Source organism: Phyllopteryx taeniolatus, chromosome 4, assembly GCF_024500385.1.
Source record: "Phyllopteryx taeniolatus isolate TA_2022b chromosome 4, UOR_Ptae_1.2, whole genome shotgun sequence".
In the NCBI taxonomy this organism is placed as follows: Eukaryota; Metazoa; Chordata; class Actinopteri; order Syngnathiformes; family Syngnathidae; genus Phyllopteryx; species Phyllopteryx taeniolatus.
The window spans coordinates 23,057,755-23,074,758 of NC_084505.1; the positions used below are offsets into that span (position 1 = coordinate 23,057,755).

The following is a 17,004-nucleotide window of genomic DNA, read 5'->3' on the forward strand; positions in this document are numbered from 1 at the left end:
ACGGGCAATTTAGAGTCTCCAATTAATGCATGTTTTTGGGATGTGGGAGGAAACCGGAGTGCCCGGAGAAAACCCACGCAGGCACGGGGAGAACATGCAAACTCCACACAGGCGGGGCCGGGGATTGAACCCGGGTCCTCAGAACTGTGAGGCTGACGCTCTAACCAGTCGTCCACCGTGCCTCCTTCTTTCCAACATGTCCAAATGTAAAAAAAAAAAAAAAAAACTGACATGAGAGTCAATAGAAATAAAGTCCAGATGGCTTTTTTCACATCATGAAAAGTTCAGTATCACACATACAGCCTGGTGAATTTTGAAAAGGAGACATTTTTTTCCCCCCTTAAGCAATTAGAAAAACACATCGGGTTGGCCTCTCGAGGGGGTTTCTCACCCCCCTTGTTTACTTTCTCCTCGTCGCAAGTTGGCCCCGCGGAAAATTCTCCTGGGGGCTTCTCGAGCGGAACTCCGGGGCCTGGGGGACTCGCCGCCGGTTTGTGTTCGCGTAACGGGAAGTCGTTATGGGGAAACATCAGGAAGTGAAAATAAAAATATACATAGTTGTTAGAGGAGAACTCCACTGCAGGCTAGAGTAAAACTAACAGTACAACTTCACTGCACTGTGCGAATACAAATAGACACTGCTAGTTGAATGGAGTTAAACTCGAACGAATTCCAATACGTGCTATAAGACTAGAGAGAAAACCCCATTTCACTGCATGCAGTTATAGCATGACTCATTTCACGTTAATAGTAAAAAACAAACCGAGAGAATGATTTATAACTCACTACGTGTTACTGTAGTAGGCTATATCTGCAACGTCAATTTTACCGCAGGTTCGAGTTAAACCGTCACTGCAGTTTCATCGCATGCTGTATAAGTCAAATTTAACTGCTTGGTCCGTTTCTGTTGAATTATTCAGCCAGGTTAGAAAGTACAAGTAGGTGGCATCCTGACAAATTTGCATCCATTTGGTCTTTTTATAATATGTATTCCGCACATAGACAAACGTAAACATTCATTTTATCATTAGCATCAAATGTTGATGCAATTTTTGTCAACGACAGCATGATTTATGACTACAGAAAAATTTGTTAAGATGGTGAGTCAGGCTACAGGGGGCCCATGCAGCCAGCTATGCAAATAGATACAGTACTTATCATTTCGGCTATTGTGGCAGTCTAATTAAGGCAAATAAACTGAAACGTCAATTAGCAGCTACTACCAAACGGCCTCATTTTGTGCCAACGCAGCCTGCTAATGGAGACCATTGCATTAATTATTCAAATGAGACGAATGGATGCCATCTTCGCTGTCCCACGAGCATTAAGTCAGAATTAGCTCTTATCTGCCTTTCAGTCTTTGGTAACTTTTCACCTTTTTTAGCGCCTAACTTTACATGTACAACCCCAATTCCAATGAAGTTGGGGCGTTTTGTTAAACAGAAATAAAAACAGAATACAATGATTTGCAAATCATGTTCAACCTATATTTAATTGAATACATTACAAAGACATTTATTGTTCAAACTAATAAACATTATTGTTTTTAGCAAATAATCATTAACTCTGAATTTTATGGCTGCAACATGTTCCAAAAAAAGCTGGGACAGGGTCATGTTTACCACTGTGTTACATCACCTTTTCTTTTAACAACATTCAATAAACGTTTGGGAACAGAGGACACTAATTGTTGAAGCGTTGTAGGTGGAATTCTTTCCCATTCTTGCTTGATGTACAGCTGCAGCTGTTCAACAGTCTGGGGTCTCCGTTGTCGTATTTTACGCCACACATTTTCAATGGGAGACAGGTCTGGACTGCAGGCAGGCCAGTCTAGTACCCGCACTCTTTTACTACGAAGCCACACTGTTGTAACACGTGCAGAATGTGGTTTGGCATTGTCTTGCTGAAATAAGCAGGGGCGTCCATGAAAAAGACGTTGCTTGGATGGCAGCATGTTTCTCCAAAACCTGCATGTACCTTTCAGCGTTAATGGTGAAAAAAAGATGTGTAAATGACCCATGCCATTGGCACTAACACAGTCCCATACCATCACAGATGCTGGCTTTTGAACTTTGCATCCATAACAGTCCGGATGGTTCTTTTCCTCTTTGGCCCGGAGGACAGAACGTCCAAAATTTCCAAAAACAATTCGAAATGTGGACTCGTGGGACCACAGAACACTTTTCATCAGTCCATCTTAGATGAGCTCGGGCCCAGAGAAGCTGGCCGCGTTTCTGGGTGTTGTTGATAAAATGGCTTTTGCTTTGCATAGTAAAGTTTCAAGTTCCACTTACGGATGTAGTGCCAAACTGTATTTACTGACATTGGTTTTCTGAAGTGTTCCTGAGCCCACGTGGTGATATCCTTTACACATTGATGTCGGTTTTTGATGCAGTGCCGCCTGAGGGATCGAAGGTCACGGGCATTCAATGTTGGTTTTCGGGCTTGCCGCTTGCATGCAGTGATTTCTCCAGATTCTCTGAACCTTTTGATGATATTATGGATCGTAGATGATGAAATCCCTAAATTCCTTGCAATTGTACGTTGAGGAACATTGTCCTTAAGCGTTTCACTATTTTCTCACGCACTTGTTCACAAAGAGGTGACCCTCGCCCCATCTTTGCCTGTGAATGACTGAACAATTCAGGGAAGCTCCTTTTATACCCAATCATGGCACCCACCTGTTCCCAATTAGCCTGTTCACCTGTGGGATGTTCCAAACAGGTGTTTGATGAGCATTCCTCAACTTTCTCAGTCTTTTCTGCCACCAGTCTCAGGTTTTTTGTAACGTGTTGCAGCCATAAAATTCTAGGTTCATTATTATTTGCTAAAAACAAAGTTTATCAGTTTGAACATTAAATATCTTGCATTTGTAGTGTATTCAATTCAATATAGGTTGAACATGATTTGCAAATCATGTCTAGTACTATTCTGTTTTAATTTATGTTTAACACAACGTTCCAACTTCATTGGAATTGGGGTTGTATTTTGTCTTTGACCATCGCTCCCGTTTTGGGCGACGCTCCCGTGTGTGCATGCATGACAGGTTCAGGCAGAGACCTTTCTCATTTAACGCATTCACTGCCAGTTGTTTTCAAAGCAGAGTTCCTCATATTGCCAGCCTTTTTTTTTTTTTTTTTTTTAAACAGCATTTTGACTGATGTTTCAAGAACCACCGAATATTCAATGTACAGTTGTCAATTAACCTACCATGCATGTTTTTGGGATGTGGGAGGAAACCGGAGTGCCCATGCAAACTCCACACAGGCGGTCCTCAGAACTGTGAGGCAGACGCTCCAACCTGTCGCCCACCGTGCTGTCGCATCATATACATGTTATATCAATAACGTGATGGCTCCTCTCACCAGTTATGAAAACAGACACTATGCAAAATAGAAATAAACTACAATGACTAGAAATAATTCTAAATAAAGTCAACGGCATGCATGCACATGTGCAGACCATCACACATCCCAATTTATGCATGGATTGTCTTTATACTCTATGCATTATTTCTAGTCGTTCTATTGATTTCTATTGTACAAGGTAGCAATTATCATGAACAACTGGCGAGAGAAGCTATTGCATTAATTATTCAACAAATACATAACCCAGGTGTGACCCAGTGCCATGGGCTTTTCTTGTACTATATGGATTATTTCTTATCAGATGAATTTATTTCTATTGTGCAAGGTGGTGGTTATTGTGACTAAATGGCATGGAATGATCATATTACATTAATTTTCTGATATGTCTTCATTGTGCCTGTGCTTGGCTGAGTGTGCTGTGATTTTTTATTTATTTATTTTTTCCCCCAAAACTTTCTGGGTTATTTGCTGTTCTGTTTATTTCTATTGTGCATGGTGCTGGTTATCATGAATAATTGGCGATAGGAGCGATCACATTAATTATAGGACATATCCAGTTATGCGCTTGCATGTGACCGTGGCCGTGCCACAGACGTTTTTTTTTGCGGATTATTTCCATTCGTTCTGCTCTCAGGCATATACCTGACAAGGTAAAACATCAATAGCGGAACTAATGAGGGTCAAGACGCTTGACATGAAACGACTGGCACGCAGATGCAACGCTGGCTAAGCAGCATTTAATCACTGGCAGCATCTCTCCAGACACTCGCAATTAACTCTGTGATCTCACGCCTCAATCCCACCATTAAACTAATTTAGTATGCATACGCTCAAAAGCGCAAACGCGTGCGCACGCACACACATACACACACACACACATTCAGGGTGTTGATATTGCATTCAAGAACATTGGTCAGTTTCACGTCCAAAGACCAAACCACACTGGACAACACTCCATTATACTGCATTACACTGTAGCAGAGGTGGGAGTAAGTCACATATGTGCAAGTCACAAGCAAGTCTCAAGTCATAACCTTCAAGTCCCAAGCAAGTGTCAAGGCACTGTGGGGGGGAAGAGAAAAAAAATAAAATAAAAAAAAAATCATGCTAGTCAAGTCATTACTTAGTTTAAGCAATTCGCAAGTCAAGTCAAGTCAAGTATGAATGACTGAATTTATTGCACTGAACCGTTTTAAAGTTGTATTTCAAACTCAATTTAACTGAACCTTATTTCTGAACAAACGATGCTGTGTACTTTGCGATGACAGCCTTGTAACTCTTGCGGTTCAAAAGACAAAACCATGAAGCAAAAGCCAAGACGGTTTTCTATTGGTTAAATATATTTGGACGTGTACCTAATGGGCTAATGGAGCATGAAAGAGATTCATAATAAAGGGAATAATACATGACATAAAAATGTTGCGATCGTGACAAAACCACACACACCGCAATTAAACGCACACTTACAGTATTTGTTTGAGTCTAGGGAACACAATCGTGCTTGGCTGGAGAGTCACGCTTGGCATGATTAAAAATTCTGTTGTGTTTTCAGGGGGGGGAAAAAAAAAAAAAAAAAATCACACAAGCGCACACTCTATTTTCACGTGTACACACTTGCTGCTTCTGCTAATCCCTTTCCCGCAAGCTCGCCAAGTTCCGGCGTTCTTTTAATTACGCCACCCCTCCTCGCCATTCTGATGAACAGGCTGCATGCAGTGGACTAGCGTGTAATTGGCGGTACCACCTCTACTGTGCCTGCTCGGAAGAGGATATGGAAGATGAGGTCAAGTGGGAAGGGGGGAAACTGTGGGATCAGACCGGATGAAGAAGAAGAAAGATTTTAGCTGGAGGACATTTTCTAGCCTGAGGCCTACAACATTGTGCTGCTGACAAGGGGGCACACTTAGCAGCCATGCTACATATACACACGACCAACAATGTGTTTCAAATTTGCTAGCAACCGTAAAAAAATCTCTACAACAAAGTTCCTTTGTGAAGTACACCTCGAAAAAGCAAAAATTACTCTAGAATTGCTTTTTTCGAGCTGAAATGGCAGACTTCCTTTGTCTTTTCAGGCATGGTTTCTTGAGCCTTTTTTGTCTGGATCTACTCATGCTAGACATGTCCTCCAAATTTCATGCTGCTAAGTGTAACCAGCTTTGTGGGCTGAAATTTCTGTAGAAGTCTACACCAAGCCATAAATGGCCATTTCAATACAATGACAGACTTTGACTTTTCGGGCATGGCTTCTTTCAAATTTTTTTTGATGGGTCTCCAGATATTCTGGGTGGGAACCCCTTAAGAGTTTGGAGTTTGTTAGAGCATGTTTCATAGAGAGTCTATCTTTACTGCCATGCTCCGCCCATAGACAATAACAAGAACTCAAATTATTCACAATTTAGTGTCGCCTATCTGTCTTTTACACACTGTTCACATTCAGCTGCAAGCAGAAATAAAATCTTTTGGACAGTGTCCTATGTAAAGGACACTTGGAAATGGCCAAAATCATCCTAAAATGGTAGCTTTGTGTCAAAATGATATACTTTTCTGTTTACCCAATGTTGCTGACTGAAACTGGTTTCCGTTGCTGATTTTGTATTTATGTTTCGACCCATTGAATTTTGCTGACATGTTCGACTCGCACGCGACGATGAAAACTATGATTTTTCACAATTTAGCATCAGTCATTTTTGAAGTATACACGCTTCAAATTTGGTTGCAATCAGACCAAATTTCTAGGATAAGTTCCTCTTTGAAGGAAACTTGGAAATGGGCAAAATTACCTAAAATGGTCACTTTTGGCCAAAATGGTAGGCTTCTATCTTTTTTAGACATACCTTCTTGAGTCTTTTTTGTGGCTATAGTCGTGATAGTCATGTCCACCAAATTTCATGTTCCCAAGTAAAACTGGCTTCGGGGGAAAATATTTTTATTTCTGGGTATCATGATTCTCGTGCACTGGCTCTCATTAGATTGTGCACCTAATAAAGTGGGTGTATGTGTACATGTAGGTCGCGATGCTCTTGACGGTGATGTCGCTGACTTCCTGCAGCCTCTCAAAGGTCAAAGTCAAAAGAGAAATTATGCTAATGTGCTAATATATTTTATCATGGTGGTTTGTCATTAAACAAGCCTGCAGAGGGGGAGGGTGGTTTTAATATAGGGACTCCTAAAACCATTTTGACATTTCTTTAACCCACATTCTTTTCATTTTACGGCGTTGCTGAATAAAACATGAACATTAATTTGAAAGAGAGCTACACAGATGTTTCATTGTTACGCTTCATTGTCACGGAGCAGCCAGTACAAGTCGTTCCACCGCACCTGGCAAAGGATTAATTAAATCAGCGGTGCAAAGTATGCTGGGTAAATTATAAACTCATATAATCCCTATAAACCGATCTGAACTCTATTTTTAGGGTGTCATAGCCGGCCACGCTGCAGGTGCCAGCCAATCACGGTAATATTGTGCTAATATTTAATATCTATTTAACTGAAAATGAAAAGACAAATTCAAATAAAGCAACAAATAATGAAACTTCGCTCACATGTTCCTGCCCACACAAAATGACAAAAATGTAGTTCAAATTTGGCGCCAACAGAACAAAGTTTGTCTTTGAAAGCCCCCTGCAAAATGATCGAATTGACCCTATCATGGCCACTTTGAAGCATAATGGCATGGTTTCTTGAGACCTTGATGGACATAAATTTACCAAATTTCACGTTGCTAATTGAAATTGGCTTCGGGGGCAGAGTTACATTTTTTTTTTTTTAAAACACATTTTGTATTCCTCACCCTGCCATGACGATAAAGAAGTCCAGGCGGTTCCAGGTGTCGCCAAGGTAACAGCGTGGGCCGAAGATTCCCAGCGCCACCATCTTGATCACCATCTCCAGGGCGAAGAAGATGTAGATGAAGGCGTCGAAGGCCTGCCGGGTCACGAGAACAAACATCTGGAGCTCATCATTAAAGTCAGAACAAAGTACAGTAGGCTTTTTAATGTTTCGGGTTGCTTCGTATACTTCAGAGTATTACGAAAACGCATGTGGTTTTGTAAACAAACATTTGAGTCTTGAAAAAAACGCAAACAAACATGCATTTTCATAATCAACAGTCAAGTAGCATACGAGGCTAATGAATGTAGTCAGGTTTCGGTTTTACTTGTGCTTTATTTTTAGCTTTGATTTGATTTGTAGCTCCATCTCTGTTGCCTCGTGTCAATCAAATCAGTTGCGTACCCCTCCCCCAGACCCCCCACCCGGCCTCGAAATGTAGCAGAAAATCATTTGCTTGCGCGGTAATCAGATAAGCCCCCCGCATGCACCCAGCCGGCACTCCCTACAGTCACAGCTTTAATCAAGCATCTAATTAAAAGAAGAACAAATCCAAATAAATCAAAAGACACACTCCGGCTAATACGTGTTATTGCCGCTGTCAGCACAAAACTGAAGATTAGCTGCTACTGTTGTTGCCGTTGTTGTTGTTGGATTACAGCTTCGCTACAGCTTTCAGATTCTCGCAAAGCTATCCCATCTTTTGTTTGCGCGGCGAAGAAGAGAAAGAAAAAAAAAAAAATAAATGTTCGACTCAGCGCTTGCCTTCTGGAGATGTCAGGCGCTTGACGCTCATGCTCACACTCAAAGACCATTTCGCGTGTGTAATGTGTGAGCGTTTGTGAGTTTTGCATTAAGGACAATTAAAGCACGGCCCTGTGAGATCCAAGTGGTTACTGTGGCTCCATTTTTACTCACGTTTTATATGTAATACAGAGAGCATATCAAACGTCGAATAATTCCTATGGTAATGTTTGTGAAAGCATTTTTTTTGTTTAAGTCTTGACTTATTTTACTACCTTTGCTGCTATTTTCTCTTATTTGTGGCAACGGCTTTTCATATACATCAAAGGCAATTTAGGATAATCAATGAACAGAATGTAGCCTACATGTTTTTGTTAACAAATAACAGTTTAGGTGTTTTTGTGACACTCAAAGATGAATAGTCTTCAGTTAACTTTATGTACGTTTTGGGTAAGCATCAAAGGCAATTAGCAGTCTTAACATAACAGGTTTCCATAAACAAAGACATTTTCATTGTCTTTAAAGAACCTAACATGCACAATTTCTTAAACCAAATATATTTTATGGTCATCATAGAACCTAACGTACATTTTGGTCAACTTCAAAGACAATTTCTAGTCGTAACGTGTTTTTGTAAACAAAGGCGATTTAGAGTTATCGAAATGTTTTTGTGAACACCAACAGTACAAAGAGAATTTGGTCTTGTTTTCATAATCAGCCAGAACAGTCTTGAATGAACCTGGTATTGATTTTTGTACAGACAAATGCAATTTAGAGCATTGTACACGTTTTAACAGTGATGAAAATTTTGTGAAATGTGCGCTGAATGCTGCTCCTTTTTTAGAAAACAAATTAAAGGCACAAACACAATTTAGAGTATTAAAGAAAAAAGTATGAGTTTTCTAAACATACCCAAAAAAAAAGCAAGCAAAAAAAACTTGATTCTCTTAACACTGATGCAGTTTTGAGTTGGATTTGTGTAAACAAAGACAATTTAAAGACAAGAAATGTTAAAAAGTATGTTTTCATAAATGTCAAAGACAACTTGAAAAAAAATATTGTTCACACTGATAAGAATGTCCTCATTTTTGTTGAAACAACACAAATTGGACTTGAGTAAACTTTATGGTACAATTCAAAGCAGCTTTAGTTTTTCGTAAACAAAACAATTTAGTCATCATTTGAATACAACTGCGTTTTTTTTTTGTCACACTGATTAAAATTAGTCACTTTTGCATAAACAAAGAAAAAAGCCTATTTAGATTTAAAAATTGAGATTTCATAAACATCACAGACAATTTAGAAAATGAAAGTAGTACATTCATTGGTAAACAAGGACAATTTATTGTTTTACAAGAACTTGTTCATACTGATAAAAAAAATTAGAGCCGTTTTTATAAAATAAAGACATGAGTTTTTCATAAACCTTACAAACAGCTTTGTAAACAGCAAAGACAATTTATGTTCAAAAATGCATTTACGTCAACATAGATGACAATTTTTGTTCTTAACGTACGTTTCCATACACGTCAAGCCAAAATGACATTTTGGAGTATTGAAAACCTCTTTTTAAAACAAAATGGTGTTCATGCTTATAATCCAGCCATATTTTTGTTTATTTCTAAACAAAAAACACAATTTAGAATATTAAAACATTTAGCAATATAATTTTGCATTTGTGTAAACACCCAAGACAATTTCTCATCTCAACAACGTGGTTTTAACATCAAAGACAAAAGCACACAATAACCATTCAAACCCTACATATCTGTCGAACACAGATGTTTTTACATCTGTGTGAACGTCACTTTTGTGAAATTTCCAACGGCGCCCGTCTGCACTCGCACACGCGGCTCCACCGGCCATTGAGCCGGCACTATTCATCGTCGAGTTTTTCGAGAGTAGCCCATCGATCGCGGTCTCCGCTGCCCACTAAAGCCACACTGATATCGAATGTGGGCGGGGGGGACCTCTCCTCTATGGATACGGGAGGAATTCTATTAGCGCCGACTCTGCAGCCTCCCTCCCCTAGAGAGACCAATCAATCGCTTGCATGTGCGTGCAAGTGTGTGTGCGCTAACAGGCTTGAGACTTATGCCTGCACGCAGCACCCACTCATCCACCTTTGACATGGGTGCGAGGGTGGGGAGTACGGGGGGATTCTGATAAGTGAGATGCTCACAACAGCATGAAGACCTCATGCTAAGCTGGTGAGTCACGACCAGGAACTTCTAGTGGGCGTCGATACGAGCCATACTTGCACAAGAGAAACACGGACGAGGCCAAGCTGCTTGTTGGTGGCTTAATGGATGTTCTATTGGCTTTTGGGCCCCTTTTTGTGCACCTGAAGACTCACTGAGTAGCACCTCCTGGAATCTTTGTTAAAAATAAGCCCCTCTCCATTTCTGGTCTTAAGCCAACACGTTTTCAAAAACATCAAGAGGAAATTTTGAGTCAATGAACTCAAAAGTCAAGAAATTGGAGGCTTTTTATCAGAAACGTCAAAGACAATTTTGTGTCTTCAGATTGTATGTTTCTGTAAACATCAAAAACAACATCAAAGACAAATCATTTACCCTAGAGAGGATAAGCAGTTCAGAAAATGGATTCATGATGTCAAAAGTTGATCATTTCGAGAGTTCACCATAAAAAAAACAGGGCCCTGGGGTTACATTATCTGCAAAAAAGTGTGAGTGGAAATAAAAAGCTACTACTTGATCTTTGAGATGAGTAAAAAATGATTGAATAAAGAAGGTTGCGCTTACAGACAGTATCTGGCATCTGTCGGAGGAGCAGTCGATGTTCTGGCAGGGTTGGTACATTCCCAGCGTGACGCAGTTCAGCAGGATGATCATCATGCTCACTCGCTCGAACCACGTGAAGACGAAGAGCTGGTTAAGGACAACTACAAACAGCTCATGCACCAATGACAACATTGCAACAAACACAATTGGAGTTCCCCAGGGCTATGTACCAAGACTCCTGCTGTGCTCCCCAAACTGGATGTTACTGCTCGACCAGCTGTCTACAGCTTTAATTATTGTTGTTATTATTATCATCACTCCCTCAGGTGATCTGGTGACTTTGTTTTCTGTCTTTTTGGGTCCTTATCTGCCAGATGTTTTAACTTTGTTTTCCGTCTTTTAGGGAAATTGTCTGCCAGACCTTGTGGTGAATTTGTTTTCTGTCTTTTTGGACCTTCATCTGACAGATGTTCTTGTTGCCCAGTTTTTTTTGTCTATAATGGTCCTTGTCTGCTAGACTTTGTTTTCTGTCTTCTAGGGTTAAACTTTGCTTTCTGTCTTTTTAAAAGGTCCTTCTCTGTCAGACATCCATCCCTATGACATTGTGTTCTGTGTTTTAGGGTTCTGTCAGCCAGACATTACTGTGACTTTGTTTTCTCTGTTTTAGGGTTCTCATCAGCCAGACTTTTCAGGGACTTTATCCTCTGTCTTTTAGGGTCCTCATTTGCCAGACTTTATCGTCTTTTGGAGTTTAATTTTATGGTCCTTGTCTGCGTAACCTTCCAGTGGCTTTGGTTTCTGTCCTGTTTTGTCTTTTCGCGTCCTCATCTGCCAGAACCTCCCTCTTTTTGGACCCTCATCTTCCAGAGACTTAGGTTTTTGTCTTTTAAAGTCCTTAGGTGCCAGATGGCCAACAGGACACCTAATATACTGCATGTACATTTTTTTGACAGCATACACGTTGGCAAGTTATTAAAATCCCTGTAAAAGGCAATTCAGTTGCCAGAATAATTGTTTTTTTTGTTTTGTTTTTTTAAATCTGGCCGTCCTGAAAACTAATTTATACAAAAACGGCACCATAATTTGGGGAAGATAGTGATGCTTTCTGACTTAAAAGGTAGTTTAAATTGAAAAAAATATATAAAATAAATTATGCTCATCAGTAACACCTCCATTCACACTGCTTAATGGGCTCAGCTTCCCTCTGCTGCAGTCAGGAAGAAGGTTCCAGCCGTGGTGCGGCTCAGGAAGGGCCTCTTGCCCCGGGCATATGTTATACATTTTGGAAAAACACAATGTATTTTGACAAATATAGTTTGATTTTCTGTGTGTAAAAAGCAGTATTACGAGAGGAACTGTTGAATTCCCTTAGAAAAATTGTCTTGGCAATAGTAATATTTTGAGCAAGGTAAAAATGGCTTTGTTTTTGTTTTGTTTTTTTAAAAAGGTCCCATCTTTAGGCTATTCAGACCTTCATGACTTGATTCTTTTAACATGGACTTGGTATTAAAGTATTAAATCCATTGGTTTGGATTCCTTTGTGTCGAAGACCCACTTGTGAGAGCACATGCGTTCGACAGTGCTGTCTCAGAGCAGAGAGGTAGGCAGAGATCTTCGCTAGTGACAGATAATCTTGAGAAATTCCAATGACCTGATTTCAGGACTCTTGGGGGAAAAAAAAAAATTATCTGGAATTGGAATTCAGGAATTGGAATTTTCCATTAAAAAACTTTTCTAAAAACTGCTGAAAAAAGTACCAATAAAAAGGCTGTATTTTGAGGGGCAGGGGAGGAAGGATACTTGAGAGTCATTATTTTCCCCCAAAAGTAGGAAGTTACATTTGGGAGGGGGGGGGGGGAGTAGTATTTGTGCAAAACCAATGACGATTTTCAAAATCTAATGTAGTCTTAAAAAGAAAAAAATATATTTTTTTAAATTTAAGATAAAATTTTTATTTTTTCCTAGAAGAAAAAAAATGCATTTTAAGGAAAAAGTTCCCCCCAGGATTAAAAAATAAAATAAAGCAGCAATTGAAATAAATCAGTCCTACCGGAAAGAAAAAGTAAAATTTTTTCTTACGCAGTCATTTTTTGTGGTTCGACACTTCTTTCAATAACATACCATGTTTCAAAATGAGCTCTAATAAGAAGAGATCAGGTTCTTAAGAGGTTTTAAGCACAGATTTATTCCTCTTGAGGTACTCAGACCTTGTAAATCTTTAAAGCAGTGTACAAAAGTGCGTATGCCCATAAAACAGGTAAACCCCCTTTTCCCCCCCAAACTGAAAATCCATGTGTATAATGTAGTTTTCCCACAGGGTATAATGCACAACACTATACTGAATACTTGGGAGCAAAGAGTTTCCCAAAATAAAAAAGGAGTCAGTCGACTGTGACCGAACCATTCTGTGTGTTCGGAGAGGGAGCCGGTGCAACGCTTGGCTAACTAGACACTTTTAGGGAAGAGGTCCGAGTCATCCCTCAGGCTTTTCCGGTGAAAAGGATGCCGGAGATCTCCAAAGCCCAGTGGACTTGAAAACACATACCCCAGCAAGCCAGAAAGAAAGACTAGTCTTTTTTATTTATTTTTTTAATATTAAAATCCTCAACATAGTGCTCTGAAGCTTTCAGTTTTCCCAGGAACAAGCTTCCTTTCTACAACAGGCAATTAGTGTTACAATATTTAGTTGGTAGTCGAAAGAGAAAAGATGGATGATTTCATTTCTTTTTTAAGATTCTTCATTTGAGCCTCCAAGAATCATCCATCCATTCTCATCATTTGTTCTGGTTAGGGTCACGGAGCACTAGAGTCTATCCCAGCTGACTTCGGGCAAAAGCCGGACTACACCCTAAACTGGTTGCCAGTCAGTCGCAGGGCACATATAGACACAGACAACCATTCACACAGTGACTGAGTGGGAACTGAACACACCAAAGTCAGGTGTGTATACCACTACACCAGTGACCCCCACCAAGAACTAGATTGTGTTCACTCAATCCAGCTTTATTTACACAACACATGAAAGTTTGTCAGTCCTTTACTCAGCAAAAAAATGAAAACAGCAAGGAACAAAATATGTACTTATATTACCAGGGATAATTTTAAAACAAACAAACATCTCAAACAGATGTAAAAGGTGCATTTTTAAGATAATTTAAAAACAGGAAGTTACTTCATAATGTAGTTTTCAGGGGGAAGTTTTCAGACAAATGCTGCTCTGAATCAATGTTTAATTCAAATCCTGGCTTTAGGGGGCCATCTTTTATTGCACTCAGCACTCATCAGTGCTGGTGGGTGTGGTAAACAAGTACAGTACACTGAACCACCAGACTTGGGGGGGGGGGGGGGGGGGGGGGGGGGGAAGAAACTAACAGGTAAGTAGCAACACAGTTAAAGGTCCTGTATTTTGGCCATTTAGACCTCCATAGAGTGACTCCAACATGGACTTCGTATAAAAGTGTCAATCTGAATGACGATTTCAGGCCTTTTGGCAGAAAAACATCTGGCACGCAGGAATGCATAGACGATTTGAGTTCATATGTTTAATGAGGCAGCGTGGTGGAAAACTGGTTAGAGCATCTACCTCACAGTTCTGAGGACCGGGTTCAATCCCCGGCCTCGCTTGTGTGGAGTTTGCATGTTCTCCGTGTGCCTGCGTGGGTTTCTCCGGGCACTCCGGTTTCCTCCCACATCCCAAAAACATGCATTAATTGACAACTCTAAATTGCCCGTAGGGTTGAATGTGAGTGCGAATGCTTGTTTGTTTGTATGTGCCCTGCGATTGGCTGGCAACCAGTTCAGGGTGTACCCCGCCTCCTGCCCGATGATAGCTAGGATATGCTCCAGCACTCCCCACGACCCTTGTGAGGATAACCGGCTCAGAAAATGTTTGAATGGAAAAAAATATATGGGACCTTTAACTTCAAACTCCTAATTCGCAAGTCTCAATACAGTAGAGTATATTTATATAGTAGCATATACTACAGAAGTAGTTAACTTGTTACAGTACATTTGCAATATTAGGACCTCAAAACATACAACCAAGAACTGGTGATAAAACAAGACTTCCATTTAGCCAAAACAGCACTGAACCGTGAGCATAATCAAGTGTAAAACCAAAACAACAAAAATGTTGACACGTGAACAAACAAGACGATTTAGATGAGCGGAGCGCATCCGGAGGCAGATGCTAATAGAACAAGGAATAGTACAGACCAAAAATGCAACAACAAAACTAACTTAGGTACTCAGCTAAAAAGGAGATAAACACTGCAAGGGACTAACTCAAAGAGCGCACAGGATGCGAAGAAACAACAAACAAAAATTGAGCAAAACAACCAAGAACACTTACTACTCGAGCTACACGACACAAGTATAGAGCGACTAAGACAAGAGACTAACAAATAGAAAACAAAAACTAAGCTACACAAGCTTAGCAAATAAAAACATGAGAACAGACATTACTTACAAGAGGAAAAACAGGAATACTGAATCTTATACAGCGAGGATACACAAGCACGAAGCAACTGGCAGATAGTAAACAATAGTCCGGCATCTGCCTGCAGTTTGCCCTGCGCTGAAAAGCCATGCTGCCATGCTAATATGGACCAGGTGCGCTCAGGAGGCTCCGCCCATCCAGGGCAGCCACTGGAAAAAACACAAAGAGGCAGGATCACCGGATCAAGACGATCTTCTCAGTCCAGACAGAGAGGCTTTGAAGATTGATAATTCGTTTCGGGGACAATTCATGAAAAAGCTACTTTGCTGTCATGATAGCAGAAGCACAAATATCCACAGGGTCATGCAGAGGTGCTAATGCAGAACTCGTGGTCGTTGGCAGAAGGCTGAGACCAATCCCGTTAGAACGACGAGGCAAGAAATTCAGAGGCTGACTGGGTCGGCAACGAAACATCAATTCACACAGAAGTGTTGGAGAGTCTTGCTTGGACACAAATAAAAAAAAAATTAAAGTCTGGCAGTGAGTGAGTCGTCAGCAGAGCCTTTCACTGTATGACAGGCTGTGATTGGCTGATGGCAGATGTGGGCGTGGCTGTAACCAACCATGACACTCAGAAAATAAGTGGCGCTTTAGCTTTGGTGGAACTGCATGTTAGTATAAGCCAATGTTATTTTTCATCTTAAATCACATATTGATAGATTTGACTGATGTTAGGATTTAGACCACTTTTGCACTAAACTCACTTTTAACCTAAATTCTGAACACCTAGATGATAATGACCGGGATCAAACCCATCAAAATGAAGACGATGACAATAACACGGTTGTGGACAACGTGCAAATAATACAGGAAATGCAGAGTAATCCAAGTCCCAAATCCTTACATTTTGCAAAATGCCAAAATCGGTGAAATGGCAATTTCTGTAAGAACAAAGAAGTAATCATTGACATATAACTCAAATGTCAGCCATAAAACCTTTAATCACTCTCCTGCAAAATAACATAAAATGAGTTAGCCCGCTCTAGTTCCTAATCATTTTATATTTTTCATTTTATAGTCTTGTATTTAGTTGAATATTTCTATATTTTGTGCAAGATTATTTCCTTATAATTTTTGTATTCTTTCCTCTATATTTTTGCTTCACATTTTTGTCTAGTATTTTTTTCTATTATTTTGTAATATTTTTGTCTAACATTTGTGATTTTTATTCCCTTAATAGCTTGTGTATTTTTACCTAAATGATTTGCTTTTTTTCAAGTGTTTTTTTCTCGTTCTTTTAGTTTTTCAGGTAAAACAGTATAATGTGCCCATTTTAAAATTATTATTATTATTATTTAAAATAATTTGCGCGTTGTTGCCTTGGCTCTCGTTAGATTGTGTGGGTGTACCTAATGAAGTGGCACTGCTAAGTGTCATCGTTAGGTGTGTTTGTCTCAATAACGAGGTGTGTAAAGTAATAAACTGTCGTCTGCTGTTTAAATTGACCTTTAAACCAGCTATCACGTTTTTCGCCGTGTCAGCATTTTCACCCCACACAGCAAGCTGCACCTAATGAGCCCAAAGATATAAAACTTCTCCAGTGCATCTTCATCCTCCTCCTCCCCCTCCTCCTCCTCCTCGTCCTCCTCCGTCCTCACCCTCATCATCATCCATGTAAAGAGCACAATGTGATATAAAAGGCAGATCAGCGCTTTTTTTCCTAAATCTCGACACAGGTTTAACTGATGATGGCAGTCTCACAGATGTTTTTTTTTAATGTATGTCAAATGTGTGCTTATGAGCACTTATTGCAGGAAGACATACTGTGTGTCGGGTGCAAATGCAAGTCAAAAAAAATCATCAACTCAGCTGCAAA

General features: G+C 40.0%; 1 protein-coding gene across 4 annotated transcripts in view; it reads right to left on the minus strand.

Moving 5' to 3' along the window:
* LOC133476813 (voltage-dependent T-type calcium channel subunit alpha-1I-like) overlaps nucleotides 1-15,644 on the minus strand; it is a 102,325-nt gene extending 86,681 nt beyond the window's left edge. For 2 of the 4 annotated variants that reach the window (XM_061770711.1, XM_061770710.1), the window contains exons 1-3: nucleotides 15,159-15,644; nucleotides 10,712-10,837; nucleotides 7,165-7,298 (exon numbers count right to left, since the gene is read on the minus strand). In XM_061770711.1, coding sequence (XP_061626695.1) covers nucleotides 7,165-7,298; nucleotides 10,712-10,837; nucleotides 15,159-15,278 — 380 coding nt within the window. In that variant the 5' untranslated portion in view covers nucleotides 15,279-15,644. The remainder of the gene's footprint in view (nucleotides 1-7,164; nucleotides 7,299-10,711; nucleotides 10,838-15,158) is intronic. The other 2 variants (XM_061770712.1, XM_061770713.1) reach the window with 2 other exon arrangements.
* Nucleotides 15,645-17,004: the final 1,360 nt, after the last annotated feature.